Source organism: Terrapene carolina, unplaced genomic scaffold, assembly GCF_002925995.2.
Source record: "Terrapene carolina triunguis isolate 2854851 unplaced genomic scaffold, T_m_triunguis-2.0 Scaffold93, whole genome shotgun sequence".
NCBI classification, from domain to species: Eukaryota; Metazoa; Chordata; order Testudines; family Emydidae; genus Terrapene; species Terrapene triunguis.
In genome coordinates, this window is record NW_020664444.1 from 22,297,301 (window position 1) to 22,320,780 (window position 23,480).

A 23,480-nucleotide genomic window follows, 5' to 3' on the forward strand; every position below is an offset into this window, starting at 1 on the left:
TAAAATCTAAACCAAATTACACTGTTCAGATAAATAGCCAAAGCCATTTTAAATGCACTAATTTACCTGTATATTTTCATAGGAAGGACAAAAGTGTGAAGTTTCCTGAAGATTTTTCAGTTACTCTTCCTAATCTGCTTAAGTTCATTTTACATTACTCAAGTCTACCTTCAGCTGCACCTGACTCAGAGCCCTGCACCAAAGAATGTCCACAGAAAGAGAGTGTGTTACAGCAAGAGCATCTCTCCCATTTAAGGAGTGAGATTCAGAAATTGAGATCCGAAGTCAGTGCTCTACACCAGGCTCAAGATCAGCTAGAAGCCCAACTTTCTGAAGCCAGAAGAGAAGAACATCAACTACAGCAGCAGAAGCATACACTGGAAAAGCAGCACAGTATCCTCCAGCTCCACAGTGAACAATTACAGGCACTCTATGAACAGAAGAGCAGAGAATTAGAAGAAATGGCTGAGAAGCTTCAAGAATTAGCAGATGCATCAGCAAACCTCCTTACAGAGAATGCTTTACTAAAAGTCCTGCTAGCAGCAATGGAGGGGAAGCTAGAGAACAAAGATGAAATCAAGAAATCCATTCAGTCAGAGGAGACTCGTTCCACCTACAATACTGGGCCAGTTCTAACTGCTATGGACAGATTACATGAAAGAGAAAGGCTTGATGTTTCCAATGTTGATACCACAGTGACTGAGCATAAAGAAAACAGGACAGAATAATTACTTATGCTATTGGGAGGGAGGGGGAGAAAAATCAGGAATGACACTGTATTGGGAAGATATTTATGCAAATTTTATTTGTTGTAAATAAAATATTTTCCAATTGTCTAGAAAAAAAATCAAACCAGAATATTTCTGTAATACTTCAAACAATTTATCAGATCTTGAAACCTAAATGGAGATATGGAAAATACTTTCCACTTTACTATTGCACTAATTTGATAGCCATTTTATTAATTTAACCTAGGTTAAAAATAGTAAACTACCAGGGACAGCAGAGTGAAGCATCTCCTACTAAGGGACCAATTTTTGCACTGGCTTCCTCCCCAACACAGAGGAAGTGTTCATTTAGGAACTTTGACAATTTATACTTTTCTAAGAAACAGCTGAAGTTAGCCATCATAACTGCATTTTGCTTTTGTTTACAAAATTGACTGGAAATTTGTTTATTTAGTAAACTTGAATGGAAAGTCAAATGGTTAAAATATTCTGTCATTCCTGTTGCATACCACTTTTACATGCTCCACAATTAACCTATAATTGTCTTTGAATCGTAAGTTAGGGAACAGATTTTCATAGATGTTTCATTATGGGGAACAAAAGGCAGAATAATCTCATCCAACCTCCTTATGCATCCCACTAGTGTTCCCTCTACCCCCTGCCCCTCAAAAAAAAAAAAAAAAAAAGGGAGAAGGAGAATAAAGTTTGGCATCCCAAACAAGCAAAGTCTACTTATTGATTGCTCAGCATATATGCAGTTAAGAATCCAGTGTGCATATATAGGCCAGTGCCTCAAACCATAGACTGAAAAATAAAGATTGGCAGCTTTGAAGCCAGTAAATATACAACACAGTGTTTGCCCCCTCCCTAGGCAGTTGTATTCCACACTGCACTTGGACAAGCACTTCCTTCCTCTATTAGTAGCAATGGATTTGCTTAGCCAAGCCGTGGCTTTTGCAGTGAAAGACACTTCATTTTCTAGCCTCAGTTTAATCAGTGCACACAGGAATAAGAATGCAACTCAGCAGCTTGTCCTGGAGGGAGCTAGCAATTTAGTTCATAAGTGGACTATCATTTGCTTGCAGATAAAGTCATTAAGGCCTAGCTAGCTAAGAATAAATAGTGTTATTCCCAATGTATAAGCCATCATTCACACCTATGTTTAGCATAACTGTTCCCCCACACACAGATGGTGGTAGTTGAACTTTTGCATTATCTACTGCTTGTACATCTCCCCCCTCCCCTTTGCATCTCAGTTTGCTAGGGAGTTTAACTTAAACTAAAGGAATTCCTTAGCTACATATGAACTGGATCTGGCAAAAGCTGGGTAGTTAGTGGAATACGCAGGCCTAAAAGTTAGGAAATCTAGAACATTTTAGCCATGGTTGAATGATTGTTCAGAACCTATGGTACTGTTTACGGTCTATAATTTTTCACTCCAAGTACCTGTTATAGGTTTCTCTTTAGTAAAGAGAAGGGAAAGGTTAGGAAATGTGGGACCCCTTTGTGTGAAGGTACTTCAGATTGCACCAAGTTGTTTTTTTAAAAACTCTACCCCTACCCACAATTTTTCCCCTCCCTCTATTCCTTCCCTAACACACCCAAAATTTAGTTAGCTGTTACAAGATAGATTTCTGTCTGCCCTGTAAGTTAAGAATCCAAAAAACCTTACCTACAAAATACATTAACTGTAGACAATTTGGTATCTAGACTAAAAACAGTTTGCACAGTTGGCTGTTTAGCGTCATGTTTACATATGCCCCAGCTACTAGGTACACACATAAACAGTGGTTGGGGGGGGGGGGGGGGGAAAAGAGAAATAGTTACATTAATGCCAGTTCTAGTGAAAACACCACTTCTGTAATTAACATGCTAACAGGAGGGAAAGATCTGCTCTACTGCTATTTTTAACTCCACTGGAAACCTTCTGGACCATGCATGAAGTAGCCATCATTAGTTCCCAGATTGGAATCTGCTAAAATGGCAGTTTCCTTGCAGTAGCTACATGGCTAGGACAATCACAGTATTAGCTGTTATCAGCTAAATCTACCCTAAAGGAAGAGAGGTACAGTTCCTTCCTTATAACCCCTATCCTTTCTGCCTCAAACACCTTAATGAGATTATATATACCTGCATTCAGGGAAAGTGTTCTGAATCAGTCCCACAAGAGGTTTAGAAACAAAAACTAAAAAGCAACCATTCTGTCTTTATGGTTATTCACTCAGAATGTCATAGCAGAAACAGGCTTTAACTGCAGATTTGGTTTTGAAGGTCTGGCATCCGATCTGTAATCATGTGGCTCAGAAGTCCAAATGTGTGTTACTAAGAATAACTTCATACCACTTCCATATGCTGGATAACAAAAAGCCAGAACTCCTGGCAGCCTATTTACAGTTCACAGTTTTAAGTAGTTCACATTACAGTAGTAGTTCCATCAAAATAGGCTCAGCTAAACATTCAAGTAACAAAAATGCAATTAATCTTTTCATGCCAGCATATCCCTGCATGTCCATTGCCAGCAATGGACTTTATACCAGAGAAGTCACCTCTTAGCACTAAGGAGTTAAAATACAGGATTGATGGATAGTCTAGTTTCTCAGTGCATGCAGTGGCAAACCAACAAAACCATAACTTTGAAGTCTTATCTCAAGGTATTTTACGAGAGAGCAGTATGTATGTCCAGTTTCTTCACAGTATCAGTTCTGCTGATTACAGACATCTTAAGTGTAGTCCAAATACACATCTGTGCTGCTCGAAGTTAGCTATGAATTTCTGTGCCATTAGGAGTCAGCTTTGCTTTTCTCTCTACACAAGGTCCTTTAGCAGAATACTGCACCAAAAGGAAAGGCTCTTTGGTTTCTCCTTCTCCCACAATGCTCTCTTCATCTTCAGACTGGCTGATCCTTTGCAGACGCAGGTAACACCAGCAGCCCAATATCAAGGCACCAAGAGCAGCAATAGCAATCAGAATGACTATTACAGTCACCACTCCAGTGGTAGGGCTGTGATCCATAATAGACATGGTCAGGATTTCAGGACAATTATCAGCTCTTAAAGATGGTTCTTCAGTCCTTGCTATCAGTTTTGAGATGTCTGAAGCAGCATCTTGGAACTCCTGAAATACAGAAATAAGACCTGTAATGCAATTGTACAGAGATATTATGGTTTTGCCTTATTAGGTAGCTTTAGTGTTACGTGGCCAGTGCTACAGATTCTGGCAGCCAACCCTCTTGCGGTCTTTGGTTTTGCTCATTTGTTTGCTTGGGAAAAATAAGTATCAGCCCTCTTTCATACAAAGCCTTTCAATTTGCATAGCCATACATTAAAAGTGTTAACTTTTTATTCAACATTTTGCCTTAGCTTAGACTCATAGGTTACATATGGTACATTTCCTACTGGACCAAAGTAGTGAATGACTCCGAAGAAAATGATCCTGAATGCTTATGGATCAATGTTGAAAGCACAAGATGAGGTATTAGTCAGTGTATGCTACAGATCACCAAATCACAAGAGTGAACAGGAGGATGACTGCCACCTCTCTACAATGAGAATGGGAAAAAAAAAAGACTGATCATAGAGGACTTCAGTGTGACTGACATATGCTTGAAGTCTCATGCTGCCAGTACTGAAACATCCTTGGAATTTCTGAACACTAGAGATAATTTCCAAACTCAAAGGGTTGCAGCCAACATGGGGGGGAATTCTATATTACATCTTGTCATAACCAAGAGGAACTGATCACACAACTTCTACACAACATTAAAAAAAACCCATACACCCTCTGCCATGGAGTCTCAGAGCCAGAGTCCATTGACTCTGGCTGCAGGGCTAAGAGCAATGCAGACATTAGAGCTCAGGCTGGAGGCTGGGTTCCGAGACTCTCTTCCTTCACATGGGTTTCAGAGCCCAAAACTATATGGCAATTTTTAGCCCCGAGCCAGGTAAATAATGAAAAGCACAAGTCACTGATTCAGATCTATCTAGATTGCTTACACCAAGTCTACCCAGCACACATGATGCATTTTAATAGGGCTACAAGTAAATGTGCACATCTGGGAACAAAGAATGTAGGCCATACTTACAGGATGGGGGACTCTATTGTGGCATGCAGTGACTTTGAAAAGGATTTGGGCATTGTGGATAACCAGGTGAACATGAGCTCCCACTGTGATGCTGTGGCCAAAAGAGCTAAAGCAATCCTGGGATGCATAAACAGGGGAATCTTAAGTAGGAGGAGAGGTTATTTTACCTCTGTATTTGGCATCGATATGACAGCAGCTGGAACATTGTGTCCAGTTCTGGTGTCCACAGTTCAAGAATGTGGATAAATTGGAGAGGGTTTAGAGAAAAGCCACAAGAATGATTAAGGGTTAGAAAACATGCCTTATAGTGAGACCCAAGGTGCTCAAATCTATTTAGCTAAACAGAGATGGTTAAGGAGTGATTTGATTAGTCTTAAATGCCTATATGAAGAACAAATATTTAATAATGGGCTCTTCAATCTAGCAGAGAAACCTATACAACATGATTAGGGCCCTACCAAATTCACAGCCATGAAAAACTTGTCAGACTGTGAAATCTGGTCTTGTGTGCTTTTATCCTATACTAGACAGATTTCACAGGAGAGACCAGCATTTCTCAAATTTGGGGTCTTGAGCCAAAAGGGAGTTGCATGGGGGTCACAAGATTATTTTAGGAGGATCACAGTATTGCCACCCTTACTTCTGCACTGCCTTCAGAGCTGGGTGACCAGAGAGTGGTGGCTGCTGGCTGGGCACCCAGCTTTGACGGCAACACCCCACCAACAGCAGCACAGAAATAAGGGTGAAATACCATACCAGGCCACCCTTATTTCTGTGCTGCTGCCTTCAGAGCTTGGCTGCCAGAGAGTGGCGGCTGCTGACTGAGGGCCCAGCTCTGCAGGCAGGAGTGCAGAAGTAAAGGGGGCAATACCATACTATGCCATCCTTACTTCTGCGCTGCTGCTGGTAGTGGCTCTGCCTTCCTGGCCAGCAGCCGCCACTCTCCAGCTGTTTAACTCTGAAGGCAACACCACTGCCAGCAGCAGTGAGTGCAGAAGTTAAGGTAGCAGTACTGCAACCCCCCCACAACTCTTTTTGGGACAGGACCCCTACAATTACAACACTGAAATTTCAGATTTAAATAGCTGAAATCATGAAATTTACAATTTTTAAAATCCTATGACCGTGAAATTGGTAGGGTCCTAAATATGATCCAATGCCTGGAGCTTGAAGCTAGACATTCAGATGGGAAATTTGGTAAGGTTTTTAAATGGTGAGTAATTCGCCATTGGAACAATTTACCAAGGGTTGTGGTGCAACCAAGCTTGGATGCATTTCTAAAAGATCTGCTCTAGGAATTGTTTTGGGTGAAGTTTTGTGACCTGTGCTATACAGGGTGGTCAGCATGGATGATCACAATGATCCCTACTGGCCTTGGACTCTGAAGTGTTGGTTACAGCGAGTTCCTGAATGGATTTTATCTGACCTGAAGAGATGATAGCCAACACACATTCTCCAATCAGACACTCAAGTCTAGTCATCTCTAGAGCCTGCTCATGGCAGTACGTAGTTCTAGGTAGGGAAGGGAACTTTACAATTTATATTTAATCAAACAACTTTAGTGATTGCACAGCTTTGCCTTAGTTCAAGTCAAAGCCCATTCTGCCAGCTGCCTAACACTCATGCCAGAGACATCCCCAGATCTGAAGAAATTCTTTCCTATACAACTAATGGACGCCTATACATTCTAGTGTTACGGGGTTTATAAGATATAATATAATGCACATGCCAACTTCCATCATGTAAGCTCTCAACAGTTTCATAATCAGGTGCTCATTTCATAGTCTTGCTAAAACATTTAAGTACAAGTATAGATATACTTCAAAAATAGTTTAAGAGGAAACCCTGTGCAAGTAGAACCAAAATTGCACTTTGAAGCCTGGAACAGAAACACAGTGATAGTATCAGCACTATCCATGCCCCACCTACTAATGCAAAGCTGGGGGTGGGGTGGGGATGGAAGATGTTGTATGTTGTGTTAATGTGTTCCTCTAAGACAAATAAAGCAGGAAGACATTGGCAGTTTAGTAAGTTAAGCATGAAACATTGAGTTCTAATAATAATAGCTCTAATGTGGAGGTCACATTTTTAACCTGTAAACAGAGAAGGATTAGACTGCAGTGCTTTCCACCACCCCTCCCCATTTTTAGAAAGTGCTGGAAAACTGAAAAATCATGTGACCTGAACTGTGATACAGAAACGAACTAGGATTATTTTAATGTGTACAGCCATGATTAGCAATATTCTTGGAACACCAATAAAGAACTCTCCCCAGCTAACATGAATATTAAAAACTGGAAGATACTGTAGAACTTGAGTATTTGAAAGAAGTTTTGTCAAGTCAGAAAAGTAATAGCTGCTTTAACAGTAGTTGGCAGAAAGCCAGCAAGTGTGACAATGGTGCACGACAGCATCACTGGCTATCTACAGCTTGGTTACGTGAGAAGGAGGAAGATACCACTATCCAGCTACTAAATAAATTGTCCTACCTTTCAAGTTACTTCATTCCTTCCATCCTCTGTGCCCCACTGCAGTACCAACGGAAGGTTAATGTTCACCTCTGCCACAACTGGTAAAGGCAGGAAGCCTACACAGGGGAGTAACTCCTGGCTTCCACCCCACTAGTTGAGCTTTGGGAGGAGAGCCTGACTGGTCACCATTTAGTAAAGTTACTATGGTCAGGCAATAGCTGCCGCTGTTTGCTTTGTGAACTTGCTCAATGCAGTGAATTGAAACAAATAAACAAAACACGGCTGTGACCCAGGAACCTAATTAACTACAACTACAAAATAACACAACTGCTTTGGCCACACAGTCGTTTATTACTGACATTCAACAGCTGTTTGCTTTAGTAGTGACAACAAATGCAGTTTTACTTGTATTTTTAGGAAAAGACAGCTGTCGATGCTGGCTTTGAGCGAAGTGAGACTTTCCTCCTTGTTATTCTGGCAGGAATGGAAGAGGGTCATTACTTCAAGTTTCCCTCCCCCATCGCTCTAGAAGAGCAAAATAATACAAAAAGAAAAAAGAAAGAAAGAAAAAGTTAAGGCAAGCTGAAAATGAAACTAAGGAGGCAGCAGCAGTGTGCAAAGAAAGGGAGGGATGAAAGGTGGGCTACAGGTTTTTGGGGTATTACTCTCAAACCTACCCAGACTAATCAGCAGTAGCAAGCAGAAAAATCCCTATCCTCCCCTTAAGTCAGGACTCCTTATTTAAGAGGATGCTCTTTCACAAAGATCTTTAAAGAAAGTTTCCACTCATTGTACTGTGCTGTACCATAGGGCTTTTATCCCAGCTGATGGTTAATATTTCTTTAGGCTTCTTACCCTCTGCTGCTGACAGAGCAGAAAAAAACCCATCAAGGATTCTTGAACCTAGGGGCAAGGCTGAGGCCTACTAGGATATGTCTACACCTCAGCTGGAAGCAAGCCCCCTAGCCTGGGTAGACAGATTAACGCACGCTCTACTCAAACTACAGGACTCGGAAATTGGCCGATACCTGTGCTGCTGCAGGAAGCTACTAGCTTTGGGCTCAGCAATGAAGTGTAAGAGGTAGTCGATGATCCTATTGGGATCCAGGAAGTGGGTGGTGGTAGGAGGCAAGTGAGAAGCTAACATTTGCACGGTCAATGGAAAGCATCAAGGGCTCAGATGGTCAGGAAAACAAGCCTCTCCCCTCCACCAGAGAAAGCTTGTCTTTGGAGTAGCACTGGAGTAGGACTGCCTGGCTGCTTCATAGAGCTCTGCTGTAAGCCCACTGTCTGTGGGAAAGGTGTCACACACACACACACACACACACACCCTCCCACCCCTCCCTGGCCCCTGAGAGACAGTTTCCCCACCTACCAACATCATCTCTTCCCCCTCCCCACCCTTTCATTCTCTCCCATCTCACCTAAAACAGGAGGTTTGCCACAAAAACCCAAAGACTGAGTTGGTTAAAAGTCAGACCCCATCATGTTGCTTATAGGCATGTCAGGAGTCATTGCCCAGAGTCCATCCACTAGCCACCCTTTAGGCAAGCATGGACACTCACACTCAGGACAACCACTGTTTGGTATCTTGTTACTTGTGCAGTCTACTCAGGGAAAAAAAAAAAAAAAGCCATTAAATACACAAGTGACCTTGGGCTCCATGTCTCGAGTCCCATATCAAATGTACTTTATTTACAAATAAAAACAGCTTGTTTTTAAGTACAAGCCCAGCAAGTTAGATCTGGGGTTAAAGCCAAAATGATCTCTTTTCTGAAGCACAGTCACCAATACGACAAGTTCTGCAGGCCTAATTCTGCTCTCAGGCACTCCTGTGCAACCCAACAGTCTTCAATACATTTTGTACAAACCCAGAATATTTACTAAGTTCCCGCTGCAAGTGCACAATTCAGCTATGATACACAAAAAGAAATAGCATAGTCAGAGTAGCCATTTTTTGTTTGTACACAATGTAAAATAATGGCACCTGCAATTTCCCTTCTGCTAACTATGATCTATCTTTCTGATAGTGTAGTCTTATAATGAAGACTGTAATATCTCAGCCAGTTTTGAAGTAAGGTGATTGGAAGGGGCCTAGATGTCAGATCAGATTCATTAACGGATTGTTAAAACTGTACATCTACCCAGAGCACCAGATGGCTGTATTTTTTAACTAAACTGCAATTAAGACTAAATGGCCTGATCCAACAAGCTGACCCACTCAAGACAGCACTTGCATCCATATAGATCAGCTAGGACTGTGGCCTAGGCTTCTATTTGTGATAATTCTCCCCCCCGTTTAAAATGGATATTGTTCTTCCTTTTTGTCTAGGGAAGAAAGGGGGGGGGGTTCTTGCCATCCCATTTGACGGGGGGCTGTGGGGGGGAAGGGAACTTGAATGTATAGCTGGACTGAGAACTTGGTTTCCTCACCTCTCCAAGGGTACAGGAGTTTCTTTCTTCAATGACTAGCTCCTTCATGTGGTGTACGCACATGGGATATGGATAGGATGTGAAAGGAAAAAATAGTAATTCTTTCTAAAAGCAAAATCAGAAAACCTCTACAGCGCTCTCAATTCTTCCCAGAAAATAATTTCTTTACCCTTTTATAAGAGGTTACTTGAGTGGTGCAGCTATGCTGCAACTCAAGTGAAGTTGGAAGGGAAAGATTAGTATCTTCCATGAGAAGATTCTTTTCTCCTGCTTCCTCATTTTTCTTCTCTTATATACACAGGGACCAGGACTTAAGCTGGCAGCTATTTCCTAGCTACTAGTGGACATCAGAAAGAATCTTGTTAACCCACCTGTGTCTAATCATGGGTCTCAGCTGCTGCAATTCCCACTCAGCATGGTGCTTCTGAAATACATAAAACCTTGTGGCAGACCCCAAGTTAGGGGAGAATGAGGAGTTAAGGAAGCTCACAGTAGGTGATGAAGAGACTACAATACTTGCAGGTAATGCAGAAACTTTACACTTTTTTTGTTTAGATTTTCTCTTTTTTTTTTTTTGCTAATAAGCCTTTTTACTAAGGGAGTTAACCCAGCAGTTTTACCCTGTGAGACAGATGCATGAATATATCCTGCAATAATGGGCAGCATAAACAAATTCTTAAAATGGAATCTATCTCCCTGGTAGAAGTGATAGTTAAGTCTTGTTCTTAGTCAAAATACAACTTAGCCCTACCCCTTGTCTGAATGGTCATGTCCCAAAAGCCTTTGAGGAAACTGTTCTGCTGTAAGTGTCCTATGCACTCAGACAAAATAGTGCACGTGTGAGTATGTTCCAAAGACCGTGACTGTAGCATGAGGGGTATTATTGAAACAGATTATTCTTCAAGTCAATGCTGATATTTACATTGAAGATAAAACAGTAACACTCTACTAAAAGGTTATTTTAATCTGTTTAGTTTGCCTCAGATACACTAACAAAGAACTAAAATGGGTAGAGTACATAGGTGAACTGCAGAAGTCCCATCTGAGGCAGGCAACATGTGAATAAACTGTTAGAAGTTCCAGTTATTTCCATACATTATTTCAGACACTTTATATAGCAAGGAAGCACAGGCCAACTGTTTTGGCAACCATCATGGAAGCAGGCCATCATTCACTTTTTTTTTTTTTTTATTAAAGTCAACAAGAGCCTAGGTTTGTTACTAGTCACTAAAGGAGTTCTATGCTATTTAGAGACCACTAGCTGGATAATGTGGACCATGGTATCTGCTGAAGTCTCATGGCCCCTAAGTATCTCATTACAGGATATGGGTAGCTCTCATTGAGGACCAAGGATGTTACTTGTCTTCTGTGGCAGTAGGATCAGGCTTGCGCAATTTAAGGAGGTCTGGAAGGTTTTTTTGAGGCATATACTTGGTTTCTTAACTCAAGAATTCAGGTCTTGTCTATCCTGGAAGTTTCTATAGAGAAACAGTTAAGAGAGGTCACAAGGAGAAGGGGGGGTTGTTCAGATTTCTTCTATGGGATGAAGCAAAACACAGGTATTTGGAGTCCTTAAAAAGAGCACCAATGAATTGAAAAACAGACAAGCCAGGCTTGTGCCCCTTGGCTGGTCACTCAAAGCTTTACAGCAAGCTGATTGGTGCTGAGAGACTTTTGTCTCAGACATGACTGCTTAATGTCTCTGCAAGGAGTAATTTATGCCAATAATCAACCACCAAGGTAAGAAAAAGGCTTAGGGGCCTACCAAGAGCCATTTGAGGTATATCTTCTAGTAGTGTCATCTGCTGGAATTGTACTTAACTTCCTCATGGTCTCTCAGTATCCCAATATCAAGTCACAATACAACTTTAAATAGAATAGAAAACAATGACTGGCAGTAGCATGGTGTTTGTGAAACTTAATCTCGGTTAGCATGTGACCCTGATGTGAAGGTGTTACAGGGTAACTGGATCCTATAAGGGCAATAGAGCTAGCCATACCTTTGCCATAATTAATTAGCTGTTTCCCAGCCTGAGGGGGGTGGGATTAAGGAGGGTCCAGTGATGCTTCATGGTCACATGGGCCTTATAAAATGACAGATCATCTTGGGGGTTATAACTGGAGTGAATGAGGAGGGGCTGAGCCAGGGTCTGCAGAAGACTTAGTACCCCCCACAGGAGCCAGCCTGAGAGCCCAGTGCTCTATATACCGGAGCAGGGAACACAGCCCAGAAGGGGCTGAGAACAGTACTTCAGGGAAACCAGCCTGGGCCCTGAATGCTCTATCCCAGAGCCATAAAGACCAAAGAGGTCCTGGGAACAGGGCAAAGAGGGCAGGCTGAAGAGCAGATGAACCTTTTTGGTTTAGGATTTTTAGTTGGATTTTGCTACCTCAGAATGGGTTAAGTTTATCACTTGGCCAGAAGGCTTAAGCCACATGAAAGCTGAGGTGGTCAACCTCAGAGTGCCTGGCCAGTACCAGGCCAGCAGGGTGGCATAACAGGTCAGATAGCTGGCAGCATAATGCCAGCAGCATGCTAGGAGTTCTGAATACTAGATTCAATTTAATATTTGTTTGAAGGCAGAACAGATTTCCTATTTGGTTAATAAGTGCACACGGACCTATGGCACAAGGCTCCCTTATACTCTTATTATTGAGTCATGAGTTTAGGGATCTGAACCTGTGCCTAAAAAGTGTCATAAGGCCCCACCCAATCCTGCAACAAGTTGGGTGCAGGAGTCTGCCCACACACATTCTGAGGTCCACTGCAAAAGTGGGATCTGCAAGGGCAGCACCTGTGCTTCAATGATTGCTTTTAGGAAAGAATACCTCAACATATCTACAGTATTCTGGGATGGCTCTGGAATAAGACATCTGCTACTTAGTTCTCTTGTAGCATGGAAAACAACTTCAAGTTGCCCTACATATTATCAATGGCCAAAGATAAGTATCAGATTATTAAGAGGCCGTTTTTAATAAATTAAGCTATAGATGGACTGTAAAACAGTTTGCAATCCAAGTGCTACCTCATCATTGCCTTGAAGAGGGTATTAATGTTGTAGATGCTTCTACAGTCACATTATTGATGCTACAATTGTAGCAATACTCCCTAGGTAATTCATCCCTTCCCAAGTAGGTTGTGGGACTCTGGGACAGGGAAAGTCTCTTCCAACATATTTGTACAGCACTTGCACCAAAAGCCTGAGTCAGGTGTGCGGTTAGTGCAATATGAATAAAATGGAGTCTAGAGTACAACCCAGAGAGGTAGAAAAGTGCCACTAACTTCTGTATTTGCAATAACTTTGCTATGGGAAGCCATGCTCCCGGATCACAAGAGAAGTTATGGGGACTGGCCTATCAAGTGCAAAGCAAACTTAAAAAAAAAAACCCACACCCCTGAGAGAGTCCATCACCTACCCGACTACAAGGACTAGTTAAACCACAGCCCCTGCAACTATTCTCCTCGTTTAACATTTTTAAAGTTTTCATGGTATAATCAAGGAAAAGTAAATTGAAGCCAGGAAGTCAAAACTGAGTGGTTTTCAGAATGGACTAAAGACCACTATTTTAAGATTTTAAAAATAACCTCTATTCTAAGCCCATTCACACATAGCCTATGACTTTCAGAAGCACCGCATACTGACAAGGAATGCATCAGGCTCAAGTCTCTTAAGCAAAGCCTTACTTTGGTAGGTCTCTAGCTTATGCAATGGTATGACTGCATTCTGTTCTGGAGAAGGGGACCAAACCACATTTATTAACTTTGTGCACCCTATACACCACATACAAAGGTCCAAATCCTGCTCACTTTAACCACATGAATCAAGCAGACATCAACCAGAAAACAGCAAGATTTGGCTTCACACTGGTCTTGAAATAGTTAGATACTCTCTCAAAGTAGCTTTCAAGTCCTTTAACATCTTAAGGCAGTGAATGCTAGCAATTCAGCTACTTGGTGGAACAGAGCAGACCAACCTTATGTAAAAACTAATGCAGTAAACTTGAGGTAGGTTTGCAGATAGCTTTAGATAGATATTTAAGTGGGCACAAGGTATTTATGTAGCTTGTTCCTGCATATAGGTTTGCCTGTGACTTTATTTGTATTCTGAAAACTGTAAATTCTCAAATGCTACACATAGCTACCCAACTCTCTTCTGCATTTTATGCCACTCATTGGTGAGCCCGTTCTTGGGTTGTTCATGCTGCAGGCATATCTGCTGCCTCATTCTGACCATTAGTACTTCTATACAAACCCGATTAATGCTCTGCCAGCATGAGTGATTTTTATAGAATCTAGCTTGCTAGCCTGGAACTACTGACTTACCACCACCCTGCACCACACCACTGGACACTTAGATTAGTGCTATTTTATCTTCACTTTGACATTTTGATTTAAATAAACTGATATTTAAGGCAGACTGACATAAAAAGATCACCAACTTTGTATGGCTTTGTCACATAACACAACTATTATCCTAGTTTTTAATTAGTAGTTATTGCAAGAAGCACTGTAATGTAGTACTGTAACTTAGCTGAAGAGTGCCCAGCACACTTGTATTCTGTAAATATAAGTTAATACTAGTATGAGCTACCAAGAAAGAGGTTCTAGGTCTCCTGCCAGTATCCCTGAAGGGTTCTTCCCTTTCAGATTCCACCTCTTATGTTTCTCAACCATGCAATTCCATTCCCACTCTGCACCAGCAGTCAACTCAAATATTAATCTAGCTCTCTAGAGAAGGTTTTGTATGGAGCCTCTGAAGTATTGGCTTAGTGCAGGACCCATTACCTCTTCCCCCACCTTTTCCATAAGATACTAGCGAGTCACCTTCCTCAACAACCCAAATTCTCAGTGGCTTGGGCTCTTTAAGTACCCTACAACTAGTTCTAAAGAGACGAGTTCATTCTTAGGGTTTCTTGGAATCTGGATGAAAGATATGCTGGAACATTCAGCACATTTATAGCAAGAAAATGCTGATTTAGCTAATTTCTTCATAAGATGTTAAACTCTAGCAGTTCCAAAGAAGACCGATAAATGTAAATGCCTGCTAGATTTTTTTCCACAGTAATATTCAATTGAAGGGAAGATTATTTAAATTCAGCAAGTCTCTGTGCAAGGCAGAAAGATAAAGTATGCTATTAACATTTTGATAGTTATTTACTCCAAATACTTAACTAACAAGTGAGACAGACTTTGGATATGCTAGATCGGGGTGGGCAAACTACGGCCCGTGGGCTGGATCCAGCCCATGAGCCGTTTTAAACCAGCCTGCACGCTCCAGCCAGGGCACCAGGTCAGGGGCTGCACCACATGGCTCTCGGAAGCAGCCGCATGGCCACGCTCCGAGGGTTGGGGACCGCTCCATGTATAGGAGCCGGAGAAGGGACATGCTGCTGCTTCCGGGAGCCGCTTGAGGTAAGGGACACTTGGAGCCTGCACACCTGAGCCTCTCCCCACATTCCTGCCCCAACCCTGATCCCCTTCCTGCTCTCCAAACCCCTCATCCCAGCCCAGAGCACCCTCCTGCACCCCAAACCTCTCATCCCCCAGCCTGTACCCCAACCCCAATTTTGTGAGCATTCATAGCCCCGCCATACAATTTCTATTCCCTGATGTGGCCCTCAGGCCAAAAAGTTTGCCCACCCCTGTGCTAGACAGATTGGATTTTTTTGTACAATGTTTTAAAATTTACCATCTTCCACATGGGGGAGAGAGTGGGTTGGAAGAGAGGGGAAAGAAAGGGACCCAAAAGGAGAACAGTAGGTCATCCAAGGAGAGGGAGAACACAACTCCCTTTTCTTACTCACTCTGCGGTGTAGCTATACCCTAAAGCAGGAGGTGTGACTGCAGCTCATGTGGGCACATACATGAGCTAGCTTTGATCTAGCTAAATTAAACATCTGCACTAGTTAGCTTTGATCTACTTGTAGCAGTGTGGCTGTGAAAGCAGCATGAGCTAGCCTCCTGAGTACAACTCCACCTGGGACCCTGGGTATAAATGCAAACAGCTAGCCAGTTGCACAGCTAAACTGCTATTGTTACTTGAGCATTGATCTAGCTCAGATATATGCCTACATGAGCTGCAGTCATAGCTCCTGATACTGGTATAGGTGTTCTTAGTCATGACAAATAGACTGGGCCTTCCTAGAAGTCAGGAGACAGTATGGGGAGGTCTGAACAATCAGTGTAAGTATTTCTATGGATACTGTTAATCAGTGACCAGAATGGTATTTAGAAACAAGTCTGCTTTCAGAAGTAACCTGGGTTGTCTACACACTATAGTAATAGCAGTCACTACTCCTAGTAGGGATGTACATAATTAAATTAAAAAAAAAAGACTAAGCAAAGTGCACTGTTCCAGGTTACTGGAGTTTAGCTACACGATTTGTAATATTTCAAGTTAATCTCCAAAGCACCCTGGCCCAAGATGTAGCATGCTTAAGAGCAGGGGTAATCAATTATTTTGTCAAGGTCCAAATTTCTTGGTCAAGATGTAGTCAAGGTCCAGACTCCAGAGAAAATACAAAAAAATAAGTAAAGATTTCATGGTCCATTCAAAAGCATCTAGATTTGGCCTGTAGTCTGCCTATTAATTACCCCTGGTTAAGACCCTCCACAGAATATGTAACTTTAAAGCCACTGGCCATCTTATTCTTGAGGCAATTTCATGATCTCAAACCCAAGTCTCCATCCAAGCTGACACATGTAGGATATTCACTCTCTATCAAAAATTAAGTAGAGATTGACTAATATATAAATTTCAAGGGGACACACCAAGGCTCTTTAGTTTCCTTAAAGAAGCTTCAGTACTGAACATTCTGCACCAAGGAGTTTCTCCTTGCTATTTGCAAGTGATAGCTGTTGAGTTTAACTGCTTAACCTCCCTATTCAGAGTTGTTCCAAAGACCTCAGGCGGCCTTGCTTTATTTTTATAGTGGCCTGGCAGTGTTTGAGATGCTACCAGAGGTGAAAGTAAGCCGGTACGTATGCCGTACTGGGGCAGCCCGGCTTCCCCAGGCGACAATTTAAAGGGCCTGGGGCTCTCAGCAGCGGCTGGAGCCCCAGGCCCTTTCAATTACTGCCAGAGCCCAGCTGCTGGAGCCCTGGGGTAACAGCAGCAGGGCTCCGGGAGTTATTTAAGGGGCCGGGGCTCCCGCTGCCTCTACTGCCGTGGGCCCTTTAAATAGCCGCCGGAGCCCCTCCGCCGCTACCCTAGGGCTCCGGGGGCTATTTAAAGAGTCGGGGCGGTAGAAGCAGGGGAGTCCTGGGCCCTTTAAATAGCCCCCGGAGCCCTGGGGTAGCAGCAGCAGCCAGGGGCTCTGGCAGCTGTTTAAAGGGCCCGGGGCAGTAGCAGCCGCTGAGCCCTGGGCCCTTTAAACTGCTGCCAGAGCCCCCGGCTGCCGCTGCTACCCTGGCGGGGGAGGGGAAGGGCACTTACCGGTACAGGGCGGGCTGGGGCTGGCTGTGACACCCTGCCCCTTCCGCGGGCCAGAGCCGGCCCTGCCCCAACCCTGTACTGGTAAGTCCCTATTTCTACTTTCACCCCTGGATACTACTAGCTATAAAAAGTTTTTGCTAACTGTGTCAGCTTTTAGAAAAGCCAGTCTGTTTGAACACCAGGTTCTCCAGGGCACATATCCCTGATTATTGTAATTAAGGGAAAGGTGTGGAGAGGCAAGCGAAAAGGAGAAACCAGTCTAACTTGATAAAGATGAATAGAAACAAATTTATTTAGAGACTAGGCTTCCTGTCAAGGGGGAAAAAAACAGACTTCTGAACATTCTGCTGTTAAACAGAATTAACAGTTAGTACTAAAGTATGCATGTATATCAGGGCTGGGAAAAAAAAGCTTAAGTTAAATTTTAAATCTACATTTTTAAAATGTGTATAGCACTACAGTATACTTACTACTCACTAAAGAAAAGTGGCTGAGATTTTAATAAGTGCTTATTTTTAATTTGTGTGCTTTCTATAGCAGAATTTTAGTTAAAGAACTTGGAAAAAGAGGCTTATGCCTCCTAAATATAGCTACTTTGGTATTTTAACATCTGGTTTGGCCATTAACCAAGTTAATGGATTTCTGAGATTAAATCCAATATTTAAAGCAACTGCAAACTAACTACTCAAAACTCTTGAGAGTGAGTTTTAGAATGGGGAGCTTTCTTTAATGGGAGCAAGGAGAAGGCAAACTAAAGCCTATTTTGTACATTCTATTTTTCTTGGTAGTCACATTTACTGCAAGTGGCCCATAGTTCATTCTAAGTGCAATGTAAATTTGCAACACCATTCAAGACTCAACACCAGTACAAGTGACGTGTAGTGAAGAAGCCAGAAAGAAACCAAGGGGAAAATCCATTAGAGTTCCAAGTGTATCATTTGGACACTAACATGTACTGGCATCTTCACTACCCAACCTTCATTTCCTGCATTTTACAGAAATGTAGAATCCATTTCTATCATGTATTTCTGTGCCAATACAAGCCATAATTAAACAGTTCCACTATTCTCAGTGGCAAAAATATTTACTCCAGAGGAAATTCTATGCCAAAATTTAAAACTCTGCACACTTAAAATTCTGCATATTTTGTCAATAAATGTGGAAGTTCCAGCATGGCAGTGGGGAGCACAGGACACTGGCTGCAAGGAGGTGGGAGACCACCCTGCAGCACTGCTGCCACCCTCCCCAGACTTGTCACTGATTACCCTGACACATCACACATCTCAAGAGCAGGCCGGGCCCAGCCCTGCCCCTCCACTCTAAGCACACCAAGATAGTGAGCATAAAAGAGTCTCACATGCATGCCCAGTCCTTGCCTCTGGATCCAGGTGTGGGGGAGAGGGTTCTGTGTGGGGCAGTGTGGATGGCTCAGTGGGGGGGGAGGGAGCAGCCCTGGTGCAGGGGGTATCTGAATGCTCAGGTGCTCATTGGGGGTTCCAGATACTAGGGAATGGGACTGAGGGGGTCCAAGTAAAGGTAGTTGGGGCTTGGTAGGGTAGTCTGGGTGTGGGGGGCTAGTGGCAGTCCAGCTACAGCTGGGTAAGGCTCAGTGGGGTGGGGGGCTTGTCAGGGTGGTACGGGGTGAGGCTAGTCAGGATGGGGGTTTGAGTATAGGAGGCTCAGCAGGGTATGGTCTGGGTGCAGGTGGGACTGGGGGGGTGACAGTTGGAGGAGCAGCTCACCATAGTGACCCCTCCCCCACGGCTGAGGAGCAATGGGGCAGGAAGTAGGGGTGGAGTGGGGTGTGGAGCTTCCTGCACTTGGGGGCAGGTCTTATCCAGCCCCAGTTGCTCCTTCAAGGGGAAAAGGAAGTCCTGTCCTCCCCTGCCCAGACAGGACTAGCAGCTGAGTCTGGTGCAGGGTAGAAGGCACCAGCCAACTCTTCGGATGCCAGAAACAATGTGCCCACACTGCTGGTGAGGGACACATGACTGCTCTTGCGGCTTCCCTGTCAGAAGTCATTTTTTTTCCCCACAGGGAAGCAACGAAATCTGTGGGGGACATGAATTCTGCATGCACACAGTGATGCAGAATTCCCCCAAGAGTAAATATTGTATTCAAACTGACAATCCTCATTTGTTTGGACTTCGTATCATACAAGGGTAGCACTATCATTTGGACAGAGGTGCAAGTTAAACTAAGTTAAATTGACAGATTACCATTACATATACTCTCACTCACAAATTGGGCTCATTTTGTTAGTCCTTTAATGAAGATATTTTGAAGGGCAACTTTCTGCCAGGAAATAAGCTAGTTCACCCCCCATCCCCACCCCAGCTCTTCACTGTCTGTTTCCTGTTGGATAATCTTCAAAAGGAAACAAGTTTAGCTGTCAAGTAGCAGCTTAAAAATTTAACATACCTGAATTGCTATTCCTACTCCACACATTTTTCATGTCTACCATATAGCACTGGAACTGCATGCAGCTATCTAGTATCCATTTTGAGTGTCTTAGAGTTGAAATTGGACGGAATTTTGTATTTCTATGCTCAATAGATGAAAGGTAGGAGGATGGAGGCCAGAATGGTTCTCAAGTGACAGTTTTCCACGTAACTATCCTCATTTAATCATATCTAAGATGTTACGTTACTAGATTATGCACTGTTTTAAGGGGAATTTGAATGAGATACTAAAGGCCTGCTCCTACTGACCTCTGTAGTAAATTTTCTATTGACTTCAGTGGCAGCAGGAGCCTAATTTTTAGTCAAAGTAAATACACAAAGCATTTATTTACACTGTTGCAAAAAGGACCTCAAATTTTGATGGATAGGGATATTTGTTTAGTGTCCATCACATTATTGTGGAGCTCCAGTAAGAGGCATACTAAAATTACAATGACCCAGTACACTAATTGTAGAAAGCAAAAACATACCTGTGTTCAACTTTGTCCTTTTAATATGTACTGTTAGTCAAGCCTTGATGTATTAGGTATGCTGAACTAATACAAGGTAAAAATTTCAACTGCATGTTTCAGTGGAATACTGAATCCCCCCACAACCAAGCCAGATACTCTACATCTAAGGGTACACCTACACTACAAGTGCTGCAGCAGCTATAGTGCTATACCACTCTGGTAGTGACTTACTATAGTGACAGAAGAGATTTCCCTCCCACCCCCATTGTAGTAATCCACCCCCTTGAGGCACTAGCTAGCTCAACCGAAGAATTCTTCGGTCAACCTAACTGCATCTACAGTGGAGGGGGGGGGGGGGGCTAGGCAGACCTAAGGATGTCACACAGGGTGTGATTTTTTTCACATCCCTGAGCAATGTAGCTAGGTTGACCTAAGTTTTAGGGACAGACCAGGCCCTACTTAGCACTAAGCCCTTCATTCCAAAATAACTGCCTTGGCAAGATGTTTCATTATGAACACCCCACCCCCACCCCCTTAAAAGAAAAAATTGTAATCTCTATAGTTTTGCCAAACAAAGGCTTGATACCCTCACTTACATCAATCTCTAATATTTTAAGTCATTTAAGAGAACTCCTTATTAGCTGTTTTATCTAAGAGCTCCATGGATTTCAGCAGTTGAAAGTGTTTACACACTGTAAGCTACCAAAAATGAAGTGCATGGATAGGTAGTAGTTGAATAATCCCGATCCACCCAGTTAAATGCAGATTGTTGCAGCAGTTGAAAACTGGAGAAGTCCTTCATCAACCTAAGTGCCACCTCTTGGTGCGGTGGATTACCTACACCAACAGAAGCCCTTCCTCCTTCCTGGCATAGGCAGTGTCTTCACTGTTGCACCACTGCAGCATTTAAGTATAGACCTGCCCTTGGGCATAAATCCTCTGCCAGTATTTTCCTCCACTATTCAGGGTTGCACTGTATTAGTCTCTAGAGATTATGCATTTAAAAAAAAAAAACATTTTGCCCTTAGCTTTTCTGCCTGTGTGCTGATATGGTTACATAACTGTCTGGACACACACTGATAGTCCTTGGTATAGAAAGGGCAAAACTTGGTGTGGCATTTTGTACTACCTGCAAGCAGGTTACAAAGGAGTCTGCAGTATGAAGCAGACTGGAGGTTACTAGCTGCATATAATTCTCCACTGATTAAGTATATTCAAAAGCTGTATATAGTTTGTCTACAGATAGTGATGCAGACCTGCCAGGAGAGAAAAGGTGCTAGATAGTACAGCACATACTGTGCAGATGTAGACTTTTTTTGAATGTGTAGTCATATTGACCATTACATTGACAGTACTAACAGCTAAGATGTGCAGACTAGTTTAATATTGAGACAGTCCAATGAAGTTCCAAATCACCTGGAAACTTACTTTTGTGTGTTCTGGTTGTAAGGGGGGTTGTCCATTTCCTAAACAATGGAAAGACTTTTTTATTTAGAAACTACCCCCCCCCATCATATTTAGCAGCCCTAAATATTTACAAAGTTCCCTGAGTTGAAAACATACCCACTACCCTATACAATAGATTCCACTACAGAAAGACTACTGCTATATTCAGGTATCAGGTTTTTTAAAAAGCTGCAACCCACAATGTGGAGGCAATCAAGATGCAACATGGCAACTGTAGTTTTAATATGCCTTTAAGATTTCTACTTCACTCCACATGGGGGTGGAGGAGGTGGTGAAAGTATTAGAAATTTCTTCTCCCTCTTGAATTTTGCAGCCTTTTTAAGGATACAACCTTTCTTCTACAACTTGGAAAGCAAAGATGCTACGTTTGTCAGAGAGCAATGTGCATCTGTTACAAACAACATCCACTGGGGGGTGAGTGTGTGTGTTCGGAGGGGGGCGGTGCTGGGGGCACATGGAGAAAAGCGTGATGTATCCAGACAGCGCACCGAGACAGATTTGGGGCTCAGCGGGTGGGAATCTGTGCAAGCCCTTCTCTCTAAAAGCCCTTGACTCGGTCACTCCAAGTATTTGCACAACAGGCGAGCCCGTGACCCAGGAGAGGCATTTGAATCACACGGCGGGGGTGGCTGCAAGGCGACCTGTACGGACGGTGCAAAGCATTGCAGAACAGGGTATTACGGTACATGCTGTGCACTTACGGGGTGAGGGGAAGGGGGGGTTCAAGGCAGGAACCAGCTGCAATCCCGGTTAACTCCCCGTGTCTTGCGAGTGGAGGAGGGGGCTCCGGCTCCCCATCTCTCTTCCCCGAGGAAGGGGCGGGATGAGCTTTGCGGCTGGCAAACGCCAGACACGATCCCGAATCCGCGAGGGACGACGATCGGCTTCAAGGCCGCTGCCGCCGCCGCCTCCCCTTTTGTTTGTGGGTTGCGCTCGGAGCGGATATCCCCGCCCCCCCCCCGGACTCGGGTGGGGGAAATGCAGGGGAGATCCGGGCAGCTGGGCTCGCCCCAGACACAAAGGGCTGCTATAATGCAGCCTCCTGTGCGAGGCTTTCCCTACCCGAGCCCTCCACAGCTCCCCGGGGGGGGGGGGGGGGGAAGCCAGCCTCCCGTAAACAGCTTCCCCCTCCCAATCTCCAGGCAATAGCGGGGGAGGGGGCTGCCTTGCAGCCCGACGAGAGACGGGACTAGAAATGGCTGAACCTACTAAACGGCTTTAGCGGGGAATGCAGCGTCTCCGTCCCCCGGGGCGCTTGGGACAAAGCGACCGCCCCCCCCAGCGCACACAGAGCCGGCCCCCGGCCACACGGTGCGTGCGGAGAAGCAATCCGCTTCTGCTCGCGGCATGCAGAGGAGCGACCCGCTGCCCGCCCCCCGTTGGGGCAAGCAGACATGCGACCCGCCTACCAGGCGCCCTGCTGCAGGCAAAGGACCGGCCCGCTCCTTCAGCCGAGGCAGAGCCGCCGCCGCCGCCTCGCCGGCACTCACCCTGGCTCACGGGCGCTGCGCGCTGCACTCCGGGCCAGGCACCCGGCGCAGGCGGCTCGGTGCCCCGGTGCACACGGAGCGCGGCCGGCCACGCACCATCCCGAGCGAAGCCACCAGACGCGACCCGGGCAGCGACGACTCGTTACCCTGCAGCTCCGCCTTATATAGGGGCAGGGGCGGCGCGGGGCGGCGGCCAATCGGCGCGCGGTGCCCGGGCCCTGGCTAGCAACAGCTGACGGGGGCGGGACGGGGGCGGGGGGCGCGGGGACAGCGGCGGGGGGAGGGGCCCCCCCCGCCGGGGCCGCGCGGGGGGGGGGGGGGGGGGAGAGACAGCGACCGGGACAGGGCGAGGCGGCGTCCCCTCCCCCTCGATCCCCCCCGCACCAACGGGACCACCCATTAACGAGCCCCTCCGCACCAGCCCGACCCCTCCCTTTCACCTTATCTTCCCTGCTGTCG

General features: G+C 44.4%; 2 protein-coding genes across 4 annotated transcripts in view; one reads left to right on the top strand and one right to left on the bottom strand.

Moving 5' to 3' along the window:
* Window positions 1-2,542, top strand: part of TXNDC11 (thioredoxin domain containing 11) — a 102,328-nt gene extending 99,786 nt beyond the window's left edge. Inside the window, exon 12 of the mRNA XM_026650646.2 lies at window positions 83-2,542. Coding sequence (XP_026506431.1) covers window positions 83-728 — 646 coding nt within the window. The 3' untranslated portion in view covers window positions 729-2,542. The remainder of the gene's footprint in view (window positions 1-82) is intronic.
* Window positions 780-23,144, bottom strand: SNN (stannin). 3 transcript variants are annotated; one of them, XM_026650647.1, is made up of 3 exons: window positions 23,022-23,144; window positions 10,086-10,138; window positions 780-3,843 (listed from the first exon to the last, which is right to left on the bottom strand). In XM_026650647.1, the coding sequence occupies exon 3, from the start codon at window positions 3,748-3,750 to the stop codon at window positions 3,487-3,489; it is 264 nt and encodes an 87-aa protein (XP_026506432.1). In that variant the 5' UTR covers window positions 3,751-3,843; window positions 10,086-10,138; window positions 23,022-23,144; the 3' UTR covers window positions 780-3,486. The 3 variants fall into 3 exon arrangements, with proteins under 3 accessions (XP_026506432.1, XP_024073582.1, XP_024073583.1); XM_024217814.2 differs by lacking the exon at window positions 10,086-10,138; XM_024217815.3 differs by lacking the exons at window positions 10,086-10,138; window positions 23,022-23,144 and adding an exon at window positions 22,941-23,014.
* Window positions 23,145-23,480: the final 336 nt, after the last annotated feature.